The sequence below is a fragment of the Urocitellus parryii genome, chromosome 1 (genome assembly GCF_045843805.1).
Source record: "Urocitellus parryii isolate mUroPar1 chromosome 1, mUroPar1.hap1, whole genome shotgun sequence".
Classification (NCBI taxonomy): Eukaryota; Metazoa; Chordata; class Mammalia; order Rodentia; family Sciuridae; genus Urocitellus; species Urocitellus parryii.
In genome coordinates, this window is record NC_135531.1 from 106,504,351 (window position 1) to 106,528,709 (window position 24,359).

The 24,359-nt window shown below is 35.6% G+C and overlaps 1 protein-coding gene across 1 annotated transcript in view; it reads right to left on the bottom strand.

Moving 5' to 3' along the window:
* Positions 1-2,948: 2,948 nt before the first annotated feature.
* The window catches only part of Slc27a6 (solute carrier family 27 member 6), a 60,749-nt gene continuing 39,338 nt past the window's right edge, over positions 2,949-24,359 (bottom strand). Inside the window, exons 6-10 of the mRNA XM_077796807.1 lie at positions 19,216-19,306; positions 17,758-17,956; positions 16,601-16,698; positions 14,892-15,022; positions 2,949-3,125 (exon numbers count right to left, since the gene is read on the bottom strand). Coding sequence (XP_077652933.1) covers positions 2,949-3,125; positions 14,892-15,022; positions 16,601-16,698; positions 17,758-17,956; positions 19,216-19,306 — 696 coding nt within the window. The remainder of the gene's footprint in view (positions 3,126-14,891; positions 15,023-16,600; positions 16,699-17,757; positions 17,957-19,215; positions 19,307-24,359) is intronic.

Genomic DNA, 24,359 nt, shown 5'->3' on the forward strand with positions numbered 1-24,359 from the left:
GGCCTCAAATTTGCAATCCTCTTGTCTCAGCCTCCCCCTAGTAGCTGGGATTACAGGCATATGCCATAGCACCAACCTTTAAGTGTTCTTTATATATTAAAAATGTGATAACTATTTCCCCTGGTATCTAGTTATTTTTCATCAGTCTACCTATTTGGAAACTTTAATCTTTATTTTCTTTTAAAAACTTTTAATTTCACTTTTGTTGTTTTATTTTACAACTCATGTTGTCTGCTAATAGAAGTTTTCAATAAACAGAGAAAAGGAAATGAAAGCCATGGCCTCAATTTACTGTAATTAAGTATCCTGATAATTACACATAGCCCCAAGTTGGTCATTATGTGTGTTTATTATGTGGTTGTGGTTGGCATTTCTTTTGCCTTTGAAGTTATTTTCAGCTGCCTGTTTTTGATGCTTTATTCTCTCCCCCTTCCTCCACTGTATCTTTGGTAATCTGATCTCATTTGTATTTTTTATTTTCCAGTGATTTCACACAATGTTTCATCCAATTATGACAGATTCCCTACTATACCTCTCACATACTCCTAACATACACTTTTAAAATGTATGGTTCTTTTCAAAACATTTTGCCTTTAATTGTAATGGATTTGGAAGAAGTAGTGGTAAAGGGTTGATATGTGCATGTCCAGTTTACTATCATGAACTGAGTTTTTAAAGATCTAGAAATTAGTAGAAATACAGTAGCTCATTTCTAATAACTAAAGAACACCTACAGACTAAAAAAAAAGACAAAACAACTTCTTATGGAATAGGTCAAATCACTAATATGAAAATCAAATATCAACTTATATATTTACTTAATATATATTAAGAAATTAGTATATTCTAATTTGTATTATCAGAATATGGGTATATTATTGACACATGGAAATAGTTAGATTTCCTGTATGTTTAAATTTTATTTTATTTTATTTATTTATTTTTAAAATTTTTTTAGTTATTGTTGGACACAATGTCTTTATTTATTTTCATGTGGTGCTGAGGGTTGAACCCAGTGCCTCACACATGCGAGGCAGACACTCTACCACTGAGCTACAAGCCTCAGCCCATGTTTAAATTTTATTTATGATAGTGTTTGTAGCTCCACATTTAAGATTCCTGATTTTGGTAAAATTAATTGTATTTTCCAATATTTCTTCATTCTAAAGTTGTACATTCTGCTTATATGCTACTTGTAGTTAAAATTTGCATTTAAAACTTTTAAATTTTATAATATTTGCTTCCCAAGCAAAGATAAAAATGAACTCCCTACAACTTTGGTTCCAAACACAGTAAGGCTTTAAGCATGTAGGAGACAATGTGAAGTAAGGAAAACTTTTATTTTGGTTGTACAGGGAGCTAGTATTTGGGATACAGGGGGTTTTGCTAGGTATAATTGCATTTCTCAGTCCAGCTCCACAATGCCCTTTGTCTTTGTGCCAATGCATTTGTGGCTATAACAAAAACTTAATGCTGTGTACTTGTAAATAAGTTTATTTAGCTCAATCTGACGACTGTAATTCCAAGATTAGGAGGCTCCACCTATTTAGCCTCTAATGAGGACTGCATCACAACATGGCAAAGTGGTGGGAAGGGAAAGGGTTTTATGCAGAAGCCAAGAGCATGGGGGTGAGCTCTTTCAACAACCAGCTATTGCAAGAACTAACTCCATGACAATTACATTAATCCCTTCTGAGGAAGGTCCCCCCCAATGACCACCTCCATACTGCCCCACTAGGAACCAACCTCCTAGCAAGCAAACTTCTGAAGGACAAATCAAACCACAACTGCACTCATTACACTGCACTTTCGATGGACTTTCCATTTAATTACTAGCAAACCTGCTCAGACTTGCAGCCCTTTCTATGATCTTTGATACTCCCAGGGTTCTATTCTGGTCTCTTCTTTCCCTATATTATTAGTGGTTCCTAAAGCTCTGTTGGAATGTATTGTTAAATTGATCCCATTTATGTACTTTCAGAAAAAATCCTAAATGTTTAGGTTTACCAGTGTTAGAAATATCGAGGTGTGGCAAGAAATCAAACTTGTGCTTGAAAGTGGGTGGGCAAGGCACTCCTTTACTTCTGGCAAAAGGCCGGGCTATAGGAACTGTGTAAGAAAGCCTGCCTGGGCTGGCAGTCCACCAGCTTGTATCTCTAACCTAAGGTAGAGTGCCCTTCACCCTGATTGGAGGACACAGGGGTACAATTTATGAGATTGGCTAATTTTAAAATTAGGGCAGGCAGAGCTACAATTGGATCCAGTTAAGGCTGAATACCATATTCTGAAAATGGACCACCAGACTTTATATTTCTCATATCAGCTTTCCTGATCTGGTGTTTTGTATTTTTACTTTTCTTCTATAATGTTCATGGATTTTAAAATAAAAGAGACATGAGTTTTCTTTAACTTAAAGTTTACAATTAATACTAAAACAAAGACTCAAAACACATTAATGAAGATGGTTTTATTGAGCAATAGGATAGGACACATAAAAATAAAATATTTGAATAAAATTTAAACATTTATTAAAAACTAGAAAATTTACATTAGAAAATACTTTTCAATGATTGTCTAAATGATTAGCTGCTTGTTTATTATTTAAAATATTTAATATTATGACAATTATTTAGTTGTACATTGAATCCCCAAATAGGTAAAAATCAGCTAAAGTTAATTAAAGCAAAACAAATCTTAATTAAATGACCTTGCATATTAAGGAAACAAAGCATGTGCTTAATGTTAGTTCCTTTTAACCAGAGTAAAGATTCGCATATGTACAGTTTCCAGCTGATGTTTGATAGGTTAAATGTATTAAATGTATTTTTATTTATTTCCAATTTATGATGGATTTATCAGAACAAAATCCCATTGTAAGTCAAGAAGCATCTGTACTCTCCTCTCGGTCTTCCTACGCAAGCACATGAAAATCCCATGCATACAAAAGCTTAAAGTTTTATCTCCCCTAATATTATCTGATCATAAAGTTCTTTGGTCAAAGGAACATAGGATTTTTTCAAGTTATCAATAAAGTAAAGTGGATCAGAAATTTTCAGAGGATTAAATCCTTCTTCCACCAACTGAAACTTCTGTAGTTTGAATGTTCCTGTGGTTTCCATTTTTTCCTATAAAATAATTTTCAGGATGAGTGGGAATATTTATTACTATTTATAATAGGTATTAAAGGCAAAAAATATTTATCACCATAGACTATAATATTTAATTATAACATTTTATATTTAATATCTTCTGTATATATTTACTACTAATTTAATGTTAAAATTTTTAAATGCTTTAATATTTAAAACTTTAGTTTCATGTACATGTAAACTTTATTCAAATGTTAACTCATTCAATATATAAAAATCATGAACATAACCAATAAGCTTTTCACAGGTATGCTCAAAACACATAGCTTAGCATTTAATTCAATGCCAGTACAATATTATGTACAAAGAAGACTTTCAGAAGAGAAAATTTAAAAGCAATACAGACAGCAATTTCTGATACAAATACACAAAATATGTTACAGGAGGAGAATACTGTAAGAACCAGCCTGACTCTGTCTAGTACAATCCAAGTTTAAAGAGTTGTGTAGTGCCCAACTTACATCTTAATGAGTAATTGTGGTTATTTGGAAGTAATGTGAAAGGGTTTGTTTTTCTTTAATTTATTTTGCATTATGTTTTAAATGACTACAAATTTGTTAAACCTAAATATTTGTAAGTTTATTTTGACATAATTAGTCAATAAATGAGTGTTTAGGCATTTTTTTTTCTTTTTTGACCCAAGAATGCCTAACAAAATTATACTGAGACATCCCAGGTTCTACGAATGTAGAAAGTTTTAAGAATCTCTGCTTTAAAAGTTTTAAAGGATATGAGTGCATCCCTTATGGAGAGTTGCCAATATGGAAAACAATCCTGCTTAAATGAGATGATCTGTCAAGATACATATAACCCAAGCAGTATTCTATGAGCAATTTGGTCATTTTATCCATCCATAAGGACTAACTCAAGAGTCAACTGCACTTCAAGCCTTCTTCTTGCATCCCTCTCCCTGCCCCTGACCAAAAACTGTCTTTCCAGAATTAAATGCAGCTATAGAAACACATGTCATTTCTTTCTTTCTTTTTTTAAAAAATAGAACATCATCATAATTATACAATTAAATGTTCTGCCTTGCAAAAATATTTAATATTATACAAGGTACATTTTCCTAGGCTATGTAATTTTCTTCAAATTAATACTTTAAAAATTGACTTTCAAGAAACTGGAATGGGGAAGAATGTTTTGAACAATACTGTAAAAGCAGAGGAAACAAAAGCAAAAATAGACAAATAGGATTACATTGAAAAAAGTTCGAGAGAAACCAAGGATACAACCAACATAGAGAAGAGACACTTACAATATGGAAGAAAATATTTGCAAACTATACATCTGAAAAAGGGTTGACATCCAGATATATAAGAAACTCCAAAACCTCAATATCAGCAAAACAAATAATCTGATTTTTAAAAATGGACAATAGATGTAAATAGACACTTATCAAAAGAAGATGTGTGAATGTCCAACAGCTATATGAAAAATGCTCAAGATATGAATCATCAGACAAATACAATTTAAAACCACCAAGAACAGGTGTTATCAAAAAGACTAAAAATAACAAGTACTGGAGAAGATATGGTAAAGGGAACCCTTGCACACTGTTGATGAGAATGTATATTAGTTCAGCTGTTATAGAAACTGTACAGGTGGTTATTCAAAAAATTAAAAGAACTACGTACTACTGGGCATGTGTCTAAAAGAAATGAATCAGTATGTTGATGAGATAGCTGCACTTTTGTATTCACTATAGCACTATTCCCAATTGCCAAGAGATAGACACAACCAAAGTGTCATTAACCAAATGGACAGAGAAAATATGGCATACACACAATGGATTATGATTTAGCCATAAAAATGAACAGAATTCTATCATTTAAACAACATGGAGATCATTATGTTAAGAGACACGTACCTGATATAGAGACTACCAAATGATCTGATTAATATGTAGTGCCTGAAAGAGTTTTATCTAGAAGTTGAAAGTAGAATGGTGGTTACCAGAGGATGGGGAGAGAGCAAGGCTGGAGAGAGCTGTTGCAGTTAGATCAGAGCAAGAAGTGCTGGTGTGTTCATGTACACTAGGGTGACTACAGATAACAATACTGTACACTTCAGAAAGTTAAAAGAAAATAATTTTCAAGGTTTTACCATAAAGGATAAATGTCTGAGGTCATAGATATATTTGACTTTATTTAAACATTATATAATGTACACATGTATCAAAACATCACATGGTATTCCGTTAAAATGTAATATTTTCATGTTTTTATCTGTTAGTAAGAAAATTAATTTTAAAATGGCTTTATAAGGTTGTACCTAATTATCGTGTTTTAATTATTTTTGCATTTATTTTTAAGTTTGTAGAGAATACAGAATTTTACTGTTATAAATAATACTTTGAAAGATCTCCTTACATGTAACATTTGTACATCTTTTATCACTTTCTAGGAATAAATTTCCAGAAGTGAAATCACTAAATCAAAATATTTGACAGCTCTTAAAGAGTCATATACTACCAAATAATTGTCTTTTTAATATTTATTTTTTAGTTTTCGGTGGTCACAACATCTTTATTTTATTTTTATGTGGTGCTGAGGTTCAACCCAGCGCCCCGTGCATGCCAGGCGAGCGTGCTACCTCTTGAGCCACATCCCCAGCCCCACAAATAATTTTCTAGAGAGGTCACACTTCATATTTCCACAAGTAGATTGAAAGAACCAAGTCAATTTTGTCCCCACATTAGTGAATATTATCATATTTTAGAAGTATGGGGGCTTGGGGGCATTGCTTAGTGGTAGAATGCTTGCCTAGCATTTGGATGGTCCTTTTATCTCTAGCATGAAAAATAAAAATAAAAAGTAAATTATTGGCAAAAAAAGAGTCCTCTTGATCCCCTACAGCGGACACTCCGCCGAGGCAGTCAGCGGCCACCATCCGGGAAAGCTGAAGGATACACCGCCACTCTCCTTCAGAGTGCGACATCAAAACAGGTCGGTGTCATTCAGCTCACCCCCCAGACAGCGGGAATTCGCATAAAATCTCTCCTAGGCTTGCCGGGAGAGGGAGTATCAAGCTGAGCCTCCATACAGGCTAGGGGAAAACCAGAGACACCTGACCTCCAACCCCTCCTCCCAGTAGCAGCCAAAAGGAAACCTGGCTAGCCAGCGCTGGGGGAGGGGCAAGCAGAAAAAATCAAAGTGATAGAGTGCCAGGGATCCCAGCAGCCTGCAGCAGGGCCCGGAGATCCAGGCCAACTGATTCGCGTGGCCTGCCCTGCGGCTACAGAAGGCATGGCGCCTCAGTGAAGCCATTAATTGGCAAGCAGGGAGGTTAGGGAAGGCCATTAGGTGGAATCCCACCAGCCAAGCCCACACGGACCCTTGGGCTGAGCACGGGTTCTCAGAAGGGGAAGGAAGCGGTACAGTCCCATCCCCCACAGCGGACACTCCGCCGAGGCAGTCAGCGGCCACCATCCGGGAAAGCTGAAGGATACACCGCCACTCTCCTTCAGAGTGCGACATCAAAACAGGTCGGTGTCATTCAGCTCACCCCCCAGACAGCGGGAATTCGCATAAAATCTCTCCTAGGCTTGCCGGGAGAGGGAGTATCAAGCTGAGCCTCCATACAGGCTAGGGGAAAACCAGAGACACCTGACCTCCAACCCCTCCTCCCAGTAGCAGCCAAAAGGAAACCTGGCTAGCCAGCGCTGGGGGAGGGGCAAGCAGAAAAAATCAAAGTGATAGAGTGCCAGGGATCCCAGCAGCCTGCAGCAGGGCCCGGAGATCCAGGCCAACTGATTCGCGTGGCCTGCCCTGCGGCTACAGAAGGCGAGGCGCCTCAGTGAAGCCATTAATTGGCAAGCAGGGAGGTTAGGGAAGGCCATTAGGTGGAATCCCACCAGCCAAGCCCACACGGACCCTTGGGCCGAGCACGGGATCTCAGAAGGGGAAGGAAGCGGTACAGTCCCATCCCCCACAGCGGACACTCCACCGAGGCAGTCAGCGGCCACCATCCGGGAAAGCTGAAGGATACACCGCCACTCTCCTTCAGAGTGCAACATCAAAACAGCGGACACTCCATCCAGGCAGTCAGTGGCCACCATCCGGGAAAGCTGAAGAATACACCACCACTCTCCAACAGCTTGCAACATCAAAACAGCCAGCAGCAGGACCCCGGAGATCCAGGCCAACTGATTTGCGCGGCCTGCCCCGCAGCTACAGAAGGCGTGGCGCCTCAGAGAAGCCATTAATTAGCAAGCAGGGAGGTTAGGGACTGCCATTAGGTGGAATCCCGCCAGCCAAGCCCACCGCCCACGCCCGGAACAGGCCCAGAGATCTGCCAGCATTGTAGTCACGACACCCCAATTGGAATAGGGACAGAGCAGAGCCGCCTTCCACTCCCGGAACAGGCCCAGAGAGCCGCCAGCGTGGTAGACGCGTCACCCCAATTGGAGTAGGGGCACAGCCGCCTCCCGCACCTGCAAGGGAGACTTTTCAAGTATACAAGAGCAACATAAATAAATAGGGGGTAAATTTCAAAACACAACAGTTGCACCAAGCAGAAAGAAACGCGAGCAGTATGAAAAGACAAGGAAAGAAAGGACCACAAGCAATGCAGGTCAACTCAACTTTAGAAGAGGTAATAGCTGCAACAGATGGAATATCAGATAAAGAGTTCAGGATATATATGCTTCAGATGATCTGGAGTCTCAAGGAAGACATGAGACAGCAAAATCAGACAATGAAAGATCACATTGACAAACAAATCCAGGAAGTAAAAGATCAATTTCACAGGGAGATAGAGGTAATAAAAAACAAACAAATAGAAATACTAGAAATGCAGGAAACAATAAACCAACTTAAAAACTCAATTGAGAATACTACCAGCAGAGTAGATCACTTAGAAGAGAGAACATCAGACAATGAAGACAAAGTATTTCAACTGGAAAAGAACATAGACAGCTCAGCAAGTCTGCTAAGATACCATGAGCAGAACATCCAAGAATTATGGGACAATATCAAAAGACCAAATTTAAGAGTCATTGGGATACAGGAAGGCACAGAGCTCCATTCCAAAGGAATAAACAGTCTATTCAGTGAAATAATATGAGAAAACTTCCCAGAATTGAAGATTGAGACAGAATCCCAAATCCTAGAAGCCTACAGGACGCCGAATGTGCAAAATCATAAGAGATCCACACCTAGACACATTATAATGAAGATGTCCAACATACAGAATAAGGAGAGAATTTTAAAAGCTGCAAGAGAAAGAAAGCAGATTACATTTAGGGGTAAACCAATCAGGATAACAGCTGATCTCTCAACACAGACTCTGAAAGCTAGAAGATCCTGGAATAACATATTTCAAACACTGAAAGACAATGGGCTCCAACCAAGAATCGTGTATCCGGCGAAATTAAGCTTCAGGTTAGAAGATGAAATTAAAACCTTCCACAATAAACAAAAGTTAAAAGAATTCGCAGCTAGAAAACCATCTCTTCAAAAAATCCTTGGCAAAACATTACAGGAAGAGGAAATGGAAAACAACATTGAAAACCAACAATGGGAGGTAGGACAGTAAAGGGGGGAAAGTAGTCAAAGAGGATAACAAATCAGGTTTAGTAACATCAATAAACAAATATGGATAGAAGAACAAACCATATCTCAATAATAACCCTAAATGTTAATGGCTTAAACTCACCAATTAAGAGACACAGGCTAGTAGAATGGATCAAAAAACAAGACCCAACAATATGTTGTCTACAGGAGACGCATTTGATAGGAAAAGATATACATAGACTGAAGGTGAAAGGTTGGGAAAAATCATATCACTCATATGGACCGCGGAAACAAGCAGGAGTGTCCATACTCATATCCAATAAAATAGATTTCAAGCCAAAGCTAATCAAAAGGGATATAGAAGGACACTTCATACTGCTCAAGGGAACCATACACCAACAAGACATAACAATCATAAATATATATGCCCCAAATAATGGTGCAGCTGTATTCATCAAGCAAACTCTTCTCAAGTTCAAGAGTCTAATAGACCAACATACAATAATCATGGGAGACTTCAACACACCTCTCTCACCACTGGACAGATCTTCCAAACAAAAGTTAAATAAGGAAACTATAGAACTCAATAACACAATTAACAACCTAGACTTAATTGACATATATAGACTATACCACCCAACATCAAGTAGCTACACTTTTTTCTCAGCAGCACATGGAACCTTCTCAAAAATAGACCATATACTATGTCACAGGGCAACTCTTAGACAATATAAAGGGGTAGAGATAATACCATGCATCTTATCTGATCATAATGGAATGAAACTGAAAATCAATGATAAAAGAAGAAAGGAAAAAGCAAGCATCACCTGGAGAATGAACAATAGGTTGCTGAGTGATCAATGGGTTTTAGAAGACATCAAGGAGGAAATTAAAAAATTCCTAGAGTTAAATGAAAACACAGACACAACATATCGGAATCTATGGGACACATTGAAAGCAGTTCTAAGAGGAAAATTCATTGCTTGGAGTTCATTCCTCAAAAAAAGAAAAAACCAACAAATAAATGATCTCATACTTCATCTCAAAATCCTAGAAAAAGAAGAGCAAAACAACAGCAAAAGAAGTAGAAGGCAAGAAATAATTAAAGTCAGAGCTGAAATTAATGAAATTGAAACAAAAGAAACAATTGAAAAAATTGACAAAACTAAAAGCTGGTTCTTTGAAAAAATAAATAAAATTGACAGACCCTTAGCCATGCTAACGAAGAGAAGAAGAGAGAGAACCCAAATTACTAGCATACGGGATGAAAAAGGCAATATCACAACAGACACTTCAGAAATACAGAAGATAATCAGAAATTACTTTGAATCCTTATACTCCAATAAAATAGAAGATAGTGAAGGCATAGATAAATTCCTTGAGTCCTATGATCTGCCCAGATTGAGCCAGGAGGATATAGACAACCTAAACAGACCAATAACAATAGAGGAAATAGAAGAAACCATCAAAAGACTACCAACTAAGAAAAGCCCAGGACCGGATGGGTATACAGCAGAGTTTTACAAAACCTTTAAAGAGGAACTAACACCAATACTTTTCAAGCTATTTCAGGAAATAGAAAAAGAGGGAGAACTTCCAAATTCATTCTACGAGGCCAACATCACCCTGATTCCGAAACCAGACAAAGACACATCAAAGAAGGAAAACTACAGACCAATATCTCTAATGAACCTTGACGCAAAAATCCTCAATAAAATTCTGGCGAATCGGATTCAAATACATATCAAAAAAATTATACATCATGATCAAGTAGGATTCATCCCTGGGATGCAAGGCTGGTTTAATATACGGAAATCAATAAATGTTATTCACCACATCAATAGACTTAAAAATAAGAACCATATGATCATCTCAATAGATGCAGAAAAAGCATTCCACAAAGTACAGCATCCCTTTATGTTCAAAACGCTAGAAAAATTAGGGATAACAGGATCATACCTCAACATTGTAAAAGCAATCTATGATAAGCCACAGGCCAGCATCATTCTGAATGGAGAAAAATTGAAGGCATTCCCTCTAAGATCTGGTACAAGACAGGGATGCCCTCTCTCACCACTTCTGTTCAACATAGTCCTCGAAACACTGGCCAGAGCAATTAGACAGTCAAAAGAAATTAAAGGCATAAAAATAGGAAAAGAAGAACTTAAATTATCACTATTTGCAGATGATATGATTCTATACCTAGCAGACCCAAAAGGGTCTACAAAGAAGCTATTAGAGCTAATAAATGAATTCAGCAAAGTGGCAGGATATAAGATCAACACGCATAAATCAAAGGCATTCCTGTATATGAGCGACAAATCCTCTGAAATGGAAATGAGGACAACTACTCCATTCACAATATCCCCCCAAAAAATAAAATACTTGGGAATCAACCTAACAAAAGAGGTGAAAGATTTATACAATGAAAATTACAGAACCCTAAAGAAAGACATAGAAGAAGACCTTAGAAGATGGAAAAACATACCCTGCTCATGGATAGGCAGAACTAACATCATCAAAATGGCGATATTACCAAAAGTTCTCTATAAGTTCAATGCAATGCCAATCAAAATCCCAACAGCATATCTTGTAGAAATCAATAAAAGAATCATGAAATTCATATGGAATAATAAAAGACCCAGAATAGCAAAAACAATACTAAGCAGGAAGTGTGAATCAGGCGGTATAGCGATACCAGACTTCAAACTATACTACAGAGCAATAGTAACAAAAACAGCATGGTACTGGTACCAAAACAGGCGGGTGGACCAATGGTACAGAATAGAGGACACAGTAACCAATCCACAAAACTACAACTATCTTATTTTTGATAAAGGGGCTAAAAGCATGCAATGGAGGAAGGATAGCATCTTCAACAAATGGTGCTGGGAAAACTGGAAATCCATTTGCACCAAAATGAATCTGAATCCCTATCTCTCGCCGTGCACAAAAGTTAACTCAAAATGGATCAAGGAGCTTGATATTAAATCAGAGACACGGCATCTGATAGAAGAAAAAGTTGGTTATGATCTACACGCTTTGGGATCGGGCTCCAAATTCCTCAATAGGACACCCATAGCGCTAGAGTTAACAAATAGAATCAACAAATGGGACTTACTCAAACTAAAAAGTTTTTTCTCAGCAAAAGAAACAATAAGAGAGATAAATAGGGAGCCTACATCCTGGGAACAAATCTTTACTCCACACACTTCAGATAGAGCCCTAATAACCAGAATATACAAAGAACTCAAAAAATTAGACAATAAGATAACAAATAACCCAATCAATAAATGGGCCAAGGACCTGAACAGACACTTCTCAGAGGAGGACATACAATCAATCAACACGTACATGAAAAAATGCTCACCATCGCTAGCAGTCAGAGAAATGCAAATCAAAACTACCCTAAGATACCATCTCACTCCAGCAAGACTGGCAGCCATTAGGAAGTCAAACAACAATAAGTGCTGGAGAGGATGCGGGGAAAAGGGCACTCTTGTTCATTGCTGGTGGGACTGCAAATTGGTGCAGCCAATTTGGAAAGCAGTATGGAGATTTCTCGGAAAGCTGGGAATGGAACCACCATTTGACCCAGCTATTCCCCTTCTCGGTCTATTCCCTAAAGCCCTAACAAGAGCATGCTACAGGGACACTGCTACATCGATGTTCATAGCAGCTCAATTCACGATAGCAAGACTGTGGAACCAGCCTAGATGCCCTTCAATAGATGAATGGATAAAAAAAATGTGGCATTTATACACTATGGAGTATTACTCTGCATTAAAAAATGACAAAATTATAGAATTTGGAGGGAAATGGATGGCATTAGAGCAGATTATGCTAAGTGAAGCTAGTCAATCTTTAAAAAACAAATACCAAATGACTCCTTTGATATAAGGGGTGTAAACAAGGACAGGGTAGGGACGAAGAGCTTGAGAAGAATATTTACAGTAAACAGGGATGAGAGGTGGGAGGGAAAGGGAGTGAGAAGGGAAATTGCATGGAAATGGAAGGCGATCCTCAGGGTTATACAAAATGTCATATAAGAGGTAAGGAGGGGTAAGTCAAGAGAATACAAATGGAAGACATGATTTACAGTAGAAGGGGTAGAGAGAGAAAAGGGGAGGGGAGGGGAGGGGAGGGGAGGGGGGATAGTAGACAATAGGACAGACTGCAGAATACATCAGACACTAGAAAGGCAATATGTCAATCAATGGAAGGGTAACTGATGTGATACAGCAATTTGTATACGGGATAAAAGCGGGAGTTCATAATCCACTTGAATCAAACCGTGTAATATGATGTATTAAGAACTATGTAATGTTATGAACGACCAATAAAAAAAAAAAAAAAGAGTCCTCTTTAAAAAAAACCTGTGCTAGATTTTTAATAAGATAAATAATGTTTTATGAATTTTCAGAGGCAACTTAACTTTTGTACTACTTTTATCAGATTATTATTATGATTAATTTAATAGATATTTTGACTGCTGACTAAATATTTGGTTTTGTGCTAACTATAGCAAATACTGTAATAGACATAACAGTCATGGCCTGTGTTCTTTTCAGACAGTTAATGATTTTAAAATATTTTCTAAATTGAGTCTTCTGAAGAAGTCCTACACCAGAATATTTTTTCAGCTTAATTAAAGAGATTTTTTAAGTTGTCCTAAAGAAATACTGTTTAAAATATTACCTATATTATCTGCACTATAAACTTTTTAGTCCATCAAAATATGTTATTTTGGGGGTAGGTTGTAGAGGGACAGGAGGAAGCTAGGTGTGATTATAAAAGGACAGCATGAAGGAACCTTGTAATGTTGGGATTATTCACAGCTTCCTGGGGGTCATGGATGCATGAAACTATGAAGGTAATAAGAGTGGATAGAAAATAACACACAACATGTATGTGTATAAATAAAATAAGAGAAATTTAATAGCATAGTTTGGTTATGTCAGTATTCTGGTTGTGAGAGATGTGACTTGGTAAAAACTAGACAAAAGATACAGAATCTCTCTACATTAATTCTTAAAATTGGATAGGAATATACAACTATCTTAATAAAAATTTCAATTAAAATATATTACTAGCATTTAATATGAGAATGGATTTTTATGGAGATAATCTGAGATAATGTTAAACTCTCAAAAATGAAAAAAATATATAAATTAATTATGTCCTCATGAGAGTCCAGATGAGTGTCCTATTGGACATACACTGACTTGGCTGTGAGTATTTCTTGGCAAATGCTTAAAATGAATATGAACTGGGTGTGGTGGCTCACTCCTATAATCCCAGCAGCTCAGGAGGCTGAGGCAAGAGGATCGTGAGTTCAAGGCCAGCCTCTGCAACTTAGTGAGATCCTAAGCAACTTAGCAAAACCCTGTCTCTAAATAAAATATAAAAAAGGTCTGGGGATGTGTCTCAGTGGTTAAGCACCCCATGTTCAATACTCAATACAAAAAAAAAAAAAGAAAAAAGAAAGAAAGAAAAGCAGAATATAATATACCTACTTCTCTGTTATTCTCAAATATGGATGTAATATAAATATAATAAATATTGTAAAAAAAAGTCTGTGTGACTGCATGTACTAACTTTGAGAATTTGTATTTGATGCATAATATTAAATAAATAAATGCTTGAGTTAATGGTAAGTGAAGTTACCTGTAGCCTGGTAAATTATTTTTCTTTATACCAGTAGCCCAATAAAACACACACTCATCCTAAAACAAATGAACTCAGAATTCTCCAAAACAGAAGTTGGGGTTCTGAACAGAATAATAGAACTAAAAGCAGGATTGCATCAAGCCAATTTCCTTCAGGTTCTGTGCACATTCTGCAGGCACTTTGATGTCGGCTTGGTGAAAACTAATTCTAAGTAAATGACACTGAATGCATTCATAAGATATATTCAAGGTGTGGTTTCTGCTTGTCACCTTTGCTGGGACCTACATTTGGCTCTCAGGTCCCAACTGAAGAGGAAGAGAACAATTCTATAATTAGGATAAAGATATATACATCCTAGCATTTCACCATGATTTCTTCTTTCTCAGGCTTCAAATATGGCATTGATTAGCATCAATTCTGTATCCCTAAGCTTTTCATTGAAACTTTGTAATATAAATGTGCACATATTATGTAAAGGCTACAATATGATTTTTGCTCAACTACCTCTTGGTTTCCTGGTCTCAAATTTGATAGTAAATTTAGTTTGTAAAATTACCTGAATTCTTAAAAATCGTGGGCAGGCGTAAGCTGGTAGAGATGTTACAACTTGTTCATAAATTTTTTCTAAGTCTAAAGACTTATTTGGTTTTAAAATAATAGAAGCCATTCCAGTTTTTCCTTCATAACCTGAAAAAAAGTTTGAGCTATAATCAATTATATAAATATTAGACGAATTGTTAAAAATAGACCTGTTATATATTCATCCATATGAAGAGACATTAAATCTATTGTAGTGATAACAATGCAACAGTAGCATGAATGAGGCTATGTCCTTCTTTGAAATTAGGCTCAATCTCTAGAAATAAATAAAGAATAGGAAAGGCTAGAATTTATCCTGAATTGTCTACACTACAGAAATAAAATAAATGGAATGTGGGTGGTGCATGCCTGTAACCTCAGAGGCTTGGGAGGCTGAGGCAGGAGGATCTTGAGTTCAAAGGCAGCTTCAGCAACAGCGAGACACTAAGCAACTCAGGGAGACTCTTTCTCTAAATAAAATTCAGAAAAGGGCTGGAGATGTGGCTCAGTGGTTAATCGGCTCTGGATTCAATCCCTAGTACCCCCCTCCTATCAAAAGAGAAAGAATGGAAAATACCATAAAATATCTATAATTTGCATCCTACCAACAATAACACAACTATTAAGAAAGAATTTTCCTTTGTACACATATAAATACACCACAGTGAATCTCCACATCACATACATCCACAAGTCTAGGATCCTAATTATAATAAGATGCACTCCATGTTGGTATAAATTGTGAAAATTGACTATGCTGTCATGTATCACTAACACGCACCCACTAACCAGTTTGTCATAGGTGTCCCCATTTGGCACTGTATGGTTTTATGTCATCTTTGTTGATGTGACATTTCCAGTCAACTCAAAAATATATTTATACCTTTTTTTTTCAAAAAAAGAAAAAGAAAGAAAGATTCATTTGAAGGTGAAAGTATTCTGGCAGAAATATACATTTTAAGTATTAACTCAGAAAAACTAAGGACACATTTTTAACTTAAGAAAACAGAAACTAGTATTTTCATACTTAATTCTATATACCGTATACTGCTTATCAAACCATCTACAGATCTTTATAGGGGGTCAAAATGTGCCAGAGCCTTTCTTCAATACCCAAAGGCCATTTATTAATTAAACACTCCCCTCCACCGCTCCGCCAGCCAAACACTCCCACTCCTGGTATCCTCTCTACCACAAGTGTTATCCAGAAGTCGTTGTCATTTATAAGAAAAAAGAATTAAAAGACTGAAGGTGGATGTTTGTTCTATGACTCCAAATCCTGTCACTTTTCTGTGCCGTTTTCACCACCATAAAAAGATCCTCATACACATACTTATAAAGACAATGAGGCCACACAAATTTTAAAATAATTCTTACAGAGACCCACCTGTATAGCAATCATTAAGAGAAAAATAAGACTATTGAGAAGCTTCAATTATATTCAAGCAGGGAGTCACTAACCAGAACATTCAAACTCTCTTTAAAAATGCACACAGACATCAAAATTCACTTGGTAACTTTCCCCTGATGAGTCAGTGGAATTTGTTAGCTTAATCAAGGGTATCACTTGCTAGGACAAAGGATATTTATTTTAGCATATGAAAATCAGATTAGTAAAATAATTTCAAAACTACAGAACAGTTGTACACACTATTGAAGGTCCTTCCAAACTTGACATACTCATACCTGACACAGTCACACCATAGACATTTGTTTCCTGTATGAAATCCAACATCCCAATAACATCGGCAACCTCTGTGGTTGCAACATTTTCTCCTTTCCATCTAAATGAAACACAAATTTCAATTAATGCATCATATTTGCAAAACTAGGTGCCCAGTTTTAATTTTAATGCCTTGTATTTGGCTCCATGCAAGCACCTAGGAACCAAAATTGCTATACTTTTCAAAACTAAAAGCACTTCTGAGGAAGCACTTTGATCATAATTCAACAAAGTCAGCATCTGTGTGTTGGTTAAAGTTACTTTAGGTCTTTTTGGTATAAGTTGATCATTATTCAATGTTTTATAATATGTCATCAAAACACAAAAAAAATAATAACAAAGATTATCAATACAAAAATCTTTTTTGGTAAAATAACAAGCATAAAATCTTCCCCATCTCTAAGGTCAATTATATAAAGAATTGACAGAAAAGTTATAGCTGTCTTTTAGTATACTAACTTTAATTTCTAAGTACTAACTCCTTAATTTCTTTTAATTCATATAAGTAAATATTTTATTTTAATGCAACTAATTTTATGTAAAGTGAGTTTATAACATGGCACATGAAGGCAAGGAAATAATATTAAGTATAACTATATTTGTTAAATACTCACTATATGCCTTCACTATTCAAGCATTTGTTTACTCACTATATGCCTTCACTATTCTATAGTCATTGTTTAATAAAGCAAACTAATGTTATAGGCCTAAAATGATTTTAGGGAATGAAAAAAAGGAAACAAAATAGAAGAAATGGAAATTTCTCTTTCAATATTTTATCATCAGATCAGAGTTAGACCATATTTGACTAAATTGGTTTTCTGTTTTAATCCTACCACTTAGATATCACATCTGTCAGTTTTCTATTCCAAAAGAGAGCTCATGGATTTGGACTTAACGGATTCATTAAAATAATCACAAAATTTTATATCAAAATTGAACTTACAGTTTAGTCTAGAAACAAATAACTGACAAAGTTTTAAATGGGAAGGCATTATGCATTATGAAAATGAAAGGACTCTGTCTTCCCTGAAAGCTCCAAGCACGTGGTCTCTGATATTTCCAAAGAAGCATGCTTCACAATTATAGAACAAGCCGGGCATCTAAAGGTAGTTCATACCTGAAAGTGTCTCCAATACGGTCCCAAAAATAAAGGAAATTCTCCTGATCTTGGACCATTAAGTCTCCTGTGTTAAAGTAAACATCTCCCCTCTTAAAAACATCAAAGAGTAATTTGTTTTTTGTGTGCCTGTAAGACCCAGCATAACCAAAGAAGGGATTCTTTGTATTCACAGGAGAAATGAGAAGTCCAGGTTCTCCTGCAAGAGAAAAGGGCAATTTTGTAGCCATCTGATTAAAACTATTGTTACATACACTATGAACATATCTAAATCACATCTGGCTAACACAATCAGTGTTGCACATCTGGCTTTCCTTTGAACTTTATTCTACTTGACATCACTCTCTTGGCATTTGCATCTTATACATCCTTTCCGATTACCACAAACACACCACTTTCGGAAAAACAATGAAAAGGGAGCTGAATACAAAGGAAAGACGCTTAAAACTTCTTTACATTCTGGGTTGACAGAAGACTATTCTTTGGATTACATAGCTTTCAATACAGATAATACTGACAATATAAATAAAACTCTACTAATCATTTTAATAAAATGCTGATAGCAATATTTATTGTACTCTTACCATGAGCTTTTTGCAATGGTCAACTAATGTATTTTTTACAGAAACCTTTTGAAATAATGTCATAATTTCTATTTCAGATGGAAGGCACTAGAGCCCAGAGGAATGAGGTTACCAAAATCAAAGAAAGAAATAGATCTAGAACTCAAACTAAAGTTTTTGTGTAAATTACCATCTCTGATCTTAATACTATGCTATTTTAAATTTAAGAGAATGGCTTATTCCTCTGGGATGTTATTATGGAAATCCTTGGTAGAAAAGAAATGAAAGATCAAAAAGATTTTCCATCCCACGACATGTTTAGTTCTACTTGTATTTAGACACATTATTTGAAATAATCAAGATTTTGCTCAGCAATCTGCAAGGTAAAAGCTGCTTCTAAAAGAGTTTGGTAAGAAAATAAGATGCAAGTATCAATCACTCCCCAGAAGTCTTCAAGGCTATTGCCCCCTTGCTCTGCCTGCTATAAATCAATGCAGAGTCACCTGATATTAGAAAGGGTTGTCTTCTGGCAAAGTGTAGAGAAATTTCTTGCATTATATCACTTTCATGGCTGTTACCCCTCTACTCTGCTCCAACAGCAGCCATTTCATTCTCATTCACAACATCATTGTTAGCCCTAACATCATCAAATTATAATCATTACCGTGATCCAAATAGTAACAAAATAGTAACCACTTTTCAATTTTAACAATTTTTCATCTGAGTGACCCAGTGAGGGCTCTTAATATCTAATCACTGAACCATTCCACCTGTCTTGAATTTCCAAATAAGTAAAACTACTCATTAGAACTAATGATTTTTCCTAACTTCAATAATCATTACACAGAAAGTTGAAAGCTCTCCTTCATGAGACTCCTTCAAATATGAGTTTTACCTTTTTTCACTTGGCTACACCAGTCCTTTTCATTTCTCAAAGGTTCATCTTTCTGAAAATCATACTTTATCAAGTGGAAATTGAAAAAAAGCTGCAAAAACAAAATTAAGCAAACAGAAAATATTTATTCACTGGTAGTAGATCTCATCCTCAGTTGAAATAAATAATTAGAATGTGAATTTATCAAACAGGCCACTTTTATTGATGAAAATTAAATTAATATGTGAACATCACAACTGAAGGTATTAGTAAATAGCATGTCTTCACTGGCTTTGACTTTCATTTCCTTTGAGTTTCACTTTGCCTTAGAAACTACTACTAGATTTTAAGTATGAATTGGTGATGTCAAGAGACAGAAGCAGTCCGTGTATTTAATTACATACTCTTATGCAGGCAAAGGTATCATTTGTGTGATTATTTGAAACACCTTTTGCAATTAAAAAAAAAGATTCAACAGCACTCAAATATGAACTATGTGTATGCCAGGATTTTGTTGCTTGTTTTTTCTTCATAGTCTCTAGACAGGTGACCAAATGCCTAAAAAGTATAGCCACTTGACAATTGCACTGGACTTTCCCAAAGGCCTTCCACACTACTATCCCTAAACTAACATTGGGTACATAGGTATACCATTTGGGTCTGAGATGACCAATTTGTTAGAACATAGTCATCACACTGGTGTCTCCCCTCATTTCCAATATTTCTACCTACTCTGCTCCTGCAATGTCCATGTTACCGTGCTATACGGACACACACATCCACTAAATATGACCCGGGAGAGAAGTACAGGTTGGTTCAGTTCAATCCCTCATTTTATATATAAGAACTGAGGTTTTACTCACCAGTAAAGCAAGTAATTTTTTATACTGAATTAGATAATAGTCAACTAACATAGAAGAAATAAAATGAAGTAAGAGAAAGTAGTAAGAAAAAATAGATAGGAATAGCAGGGAGGTAGGAGGAGAAGAGAAACTAATAAATAGAAAATGAGTGTGAAAAGATGAATAATAATATTACACAGATAAATGTAACAGTATCATTTAGTATTAATGATAAAACACATCATCTCTGGTTTTTGAGCTTGGTAAAATCAGGGTGTGACAAGAATCATAATTTGCTATTTGAATTAAAATATAAGACAGAGCAACTAATATCAATTGATCAAAACACTATGCTGAGAGCTGTATTTAATTCAAGTATCAAAATACTCTATGAGGTAGAAATTAGTCTTATACTTTTCTAAGATTAGAGCCAATGGAAGAGGCAACAGAGCAAATATTACAGTTGTTCTTGACATAAAGATGATTAAAATGCGAGTTTGCATCTTGTTGGTCTTTCTCTGTAATTGGGATAACAGGATATTGGCCACTTGCCTAATTGCTAGTAGAAAGACTGCAGAAGTACTGGAACTGCCATTATCATCTTTGTCAAATAAGAATAGAGCTCTGTTCATTACTCATTTTTTTTTTCTCTCCTGTTTCAGCATGCTTTATATTTTGGATCATTTCCCTAACACCTTGTGATATCAGCTTTAGTGTTATTTCTTTTAGATTAACTTGGCAATAATGTGCATGGGTGAGATTCACTCTACAACAAATCACTGTTCAATGAGACTGCTATCAGATATAGAGTACTTGATGGTTAAACACTGGGTTATTTTATAATTCAAGTGAAATTAAACATATTACAGCATCTTCTAGAGGTGGCCTAGGCCCATCATTAATGTTCAGCTAGAAGCATCTCCATTTTTTTGTCTTGCCTTCAACAGGTCACCATGAGATTACAATGACTATATTATTATAACAGAATAAAAGGAGATGCCACACTTTAAAATCGTCTGTACACGTCCAGACACAGTGGCAGGGACTCCTGTTCATAGCAGCTGTGTAAATGGCTCCCCCAGAACCACTGAGTCCACACACACATATCTACAATGGCCCTGGGAGTTATCCCAATATGTCTGGACATATTCAGATTTGTAAATGTATACATTGGAAAAGGTAAACAAAACTCATTTATTAATACGCAAGGAGACTCTGAGCCCAGAGAAAAGTAACTTGTTAAAGTCACAAAGTCAAATAGGTGAAGCAGAGCTGAGATAGAACTGGGATATGGGCTTCTGTGTAGGGAAGAATTTGATCTTACCCAAAAAGGGGTCTGGCCTTCCTCTCAGCTTCTGGAAGGTAATCTCTAAGTCCTTGCAATGGTATTTTTGATAGAAAAGTATTCATTTGTCTAAGACACTAAAGCCAACAACATAGTAACAAAATGGTTTATGATGGGGTCTCTAAGCCACACCAACATGCATGATAATGTGGAGCTGGGACTTTGCATGGTTCAGCTTCAACTCCTGAGAAGCAGAAAATGGAGAACAGTCATGTGAACAGTGAACCAGATGAATATGATCAAGCCCCCAGAGGATCTGGACACCAGGCTCAGGTGAGCTTCCTAGTTGACAGTGCTCTAGGCACACTGTCACACATCACTTCCAGGAGAGAAATGTGATTGCATCTCCATGAGACAGGACTTCTACAAGCTTTGCCCTTAGGGCTCTCCAGGATCTGCTCTATGTACTTCCTCCTTGGCTGATTTTAATCTGTATCCTTTAGTTATAATAAGCTATAACCATGAGATAGTAACCTTCGGTGAGTTTTACAAGTCCTTTAGCAAATTATCAAATCTAGGTATGGTTTTAGGGAGTCCAGAATTGCAGTTGATATCAAAGTGAAAGTGGTCTTGAGTGAAATGTTCCCTAATCTTGCAGTGGGTTAAGGTTCCTTGTCCCTAAAGGATTCTATTTTCATTTTCTGCATGTGTATATGCATAGTACAGGGCCTAGTGCATTCTAAACAAGTACTTTTCCTGGCCTTTTTTAAATTTTATTTTTTCTGAGACAGTCTCACTAAGTTTTTCAGACTGACCTAACTAAGCAAATTAGTTACCCTTCTGCATCAGGCTTCTAAGCCGCTTTTAAGATGCCTACTTTTAAGACAACAAAAAAGCTTAATGAAAATACGAAGGAAATGAGCCTTTTCATAATTCCCATATTTTATCTTTATATTGTGTCTATGGAGTTAGCACTATAAAAGATGAGAAAATTGCCACTATGCTTCCTACTCTCATCTCGCCTAACCTAATGTCAGCATTATAATTATTTTATATTGTCAGGTTTTACATATTTCCATTCCATTGGTAGACATAATTTGGAGCTGTTCAATTCTTTGAATATAAAGAATTGAATATAAATGGATTAAAAGCTGACTATCCAACCATTTAACGGAAGGTAATTCTTTCTAAGTTCACTTTTCTATTCTGGTTGACCAGAATGTTTCATTCAATGAATTCCCACAGAAGTATCGCATTTCTGCAAACACATGAGTATTGCATTCTTTGATTTCTTAAAACTTTGCAAAAACCTCTGCTACCTTTACACTTAAAGAACAACGTGGCAGAACTACAACCCTTAGGTGAAGACATGACTTTTTATCGGGCTTTGAGGACTTTGCTCTTGTTTTCACGTGAGACACCTGAGCTATTTCTCACCTAAAACTGTTACCACTTTGTACGACCTTATTTTTTGAACTTCAGCATCTCCCTCTGTTTAATTTTTGTTCAATAATTTTACTGAGATATCCTTGTCTGATAATCATTCTGTACCATGTTTATTTCCCTATACATGCAAGTCTTTAAGAAAGTTTTCTTATGACTCAATTATTTTCCCTTTGATCTTTTCTGCAAGAACATTAAGTAAGCACATGTCAGATTCTTGTTTATGTTTATAAAATCTTTCTTTTTGCTTTATGTTATTTGCTTCCTTTTTATTATTTATGTGTGTGGCAAACTCTAATCCAATCCATCTTGCTTCCTAACATTGTTTGCAGTCCATTTTGTTTTTAATGCTTTTAATGTGGTGTTCACTTTTGTAATATTTTTAGTTTCTTCTATTTTTTCTTTGAACTGAGTATATTTGCTTTTCAGCCTATTTTGTTGATTTCTGTTTTCCATAAAACTTCCTCTCTTTGGAGCTTTTATTTTTTAAGGAGAATATTGTTGTTATTTTTTTGTTCCTATGGAAAAAATGTTTTCCTAAATATTTCTTGGCCATTTTGAAGTACTTGCTATTTTGATGTGCATTCATATTTTTCAGTTGCCTTTTATTTAGTTTTATTCTCTCCACCTTTTCAAGATTAGACCCTGTATGGATTTTATATTTATCCCTTTATGATTATTATTGGTTGTTAGGAATGGAAATAAATAATAAACATTTATTATTTCCTATTTCATAAATTTCTGTTATTTATTATTTCTTTACTTTTATATTCTTTCAGTTTACTTTGTTTTTTATTAACATATATTTAGGTCCCTCCAACTAATTTTCAGCTGTTCTTAAATGAGTCAGTGAGTTTTTAAATTGATATTTTTATTATAATTTGTCTCATAACATCTTATATTTTCTATGATATTTTCTTTGACCCAAGGCAATTTAGAACCATTGTGTTTCCAAATACCTAGATTATCTACTTGTCCCGTTAAAAGTTTATTTCTAACTTAAATTGTTGCCAGAGTACTTTTTGAAATTTGTTGGGATTTCCTAGGTTTCCCTGTAATTTTTATTAAAGTCTCATAAGTGCTTGAAAACAAGGGGTATTTTAAAGTTTTTAGATACCTGGTCCTTCATATGTAGTTTGCTTATTGTATTATCCAAATATTCTACATGATTGAAGATTTGTTTATTTCCCCTTGAGGTCTTATCAATTTTGGTGTTATGAATTTTGATACTGTTTTCTTTATTTTCACCTTTATTCTTAAAAAATACTATTATTGAGTATAAATTCTAGTTTAGTTTGATAGTTATTTTCTCCAGGCCAGTTGAAACTATGCCACTATCTTGTGTTTCATTGTTGATATTGAGCAATCATCATTGACATTGATTGCCTTTAAGTCTTAGTGGCATCTTAATATAAATTTTTATTTTTGTATATTAAAAGACTACATATAATTTTTAAGAAGCATAAGCAATTAAAGATAAGTAGAACTGGTAGAATAAAAATACTTAAGGAAAACGTAAAGAGTAAAATTAGTTATTTCACGACCTATGTTTACTACTTAGACATTATATCATTACATTTAAAAGTGAACAAAAA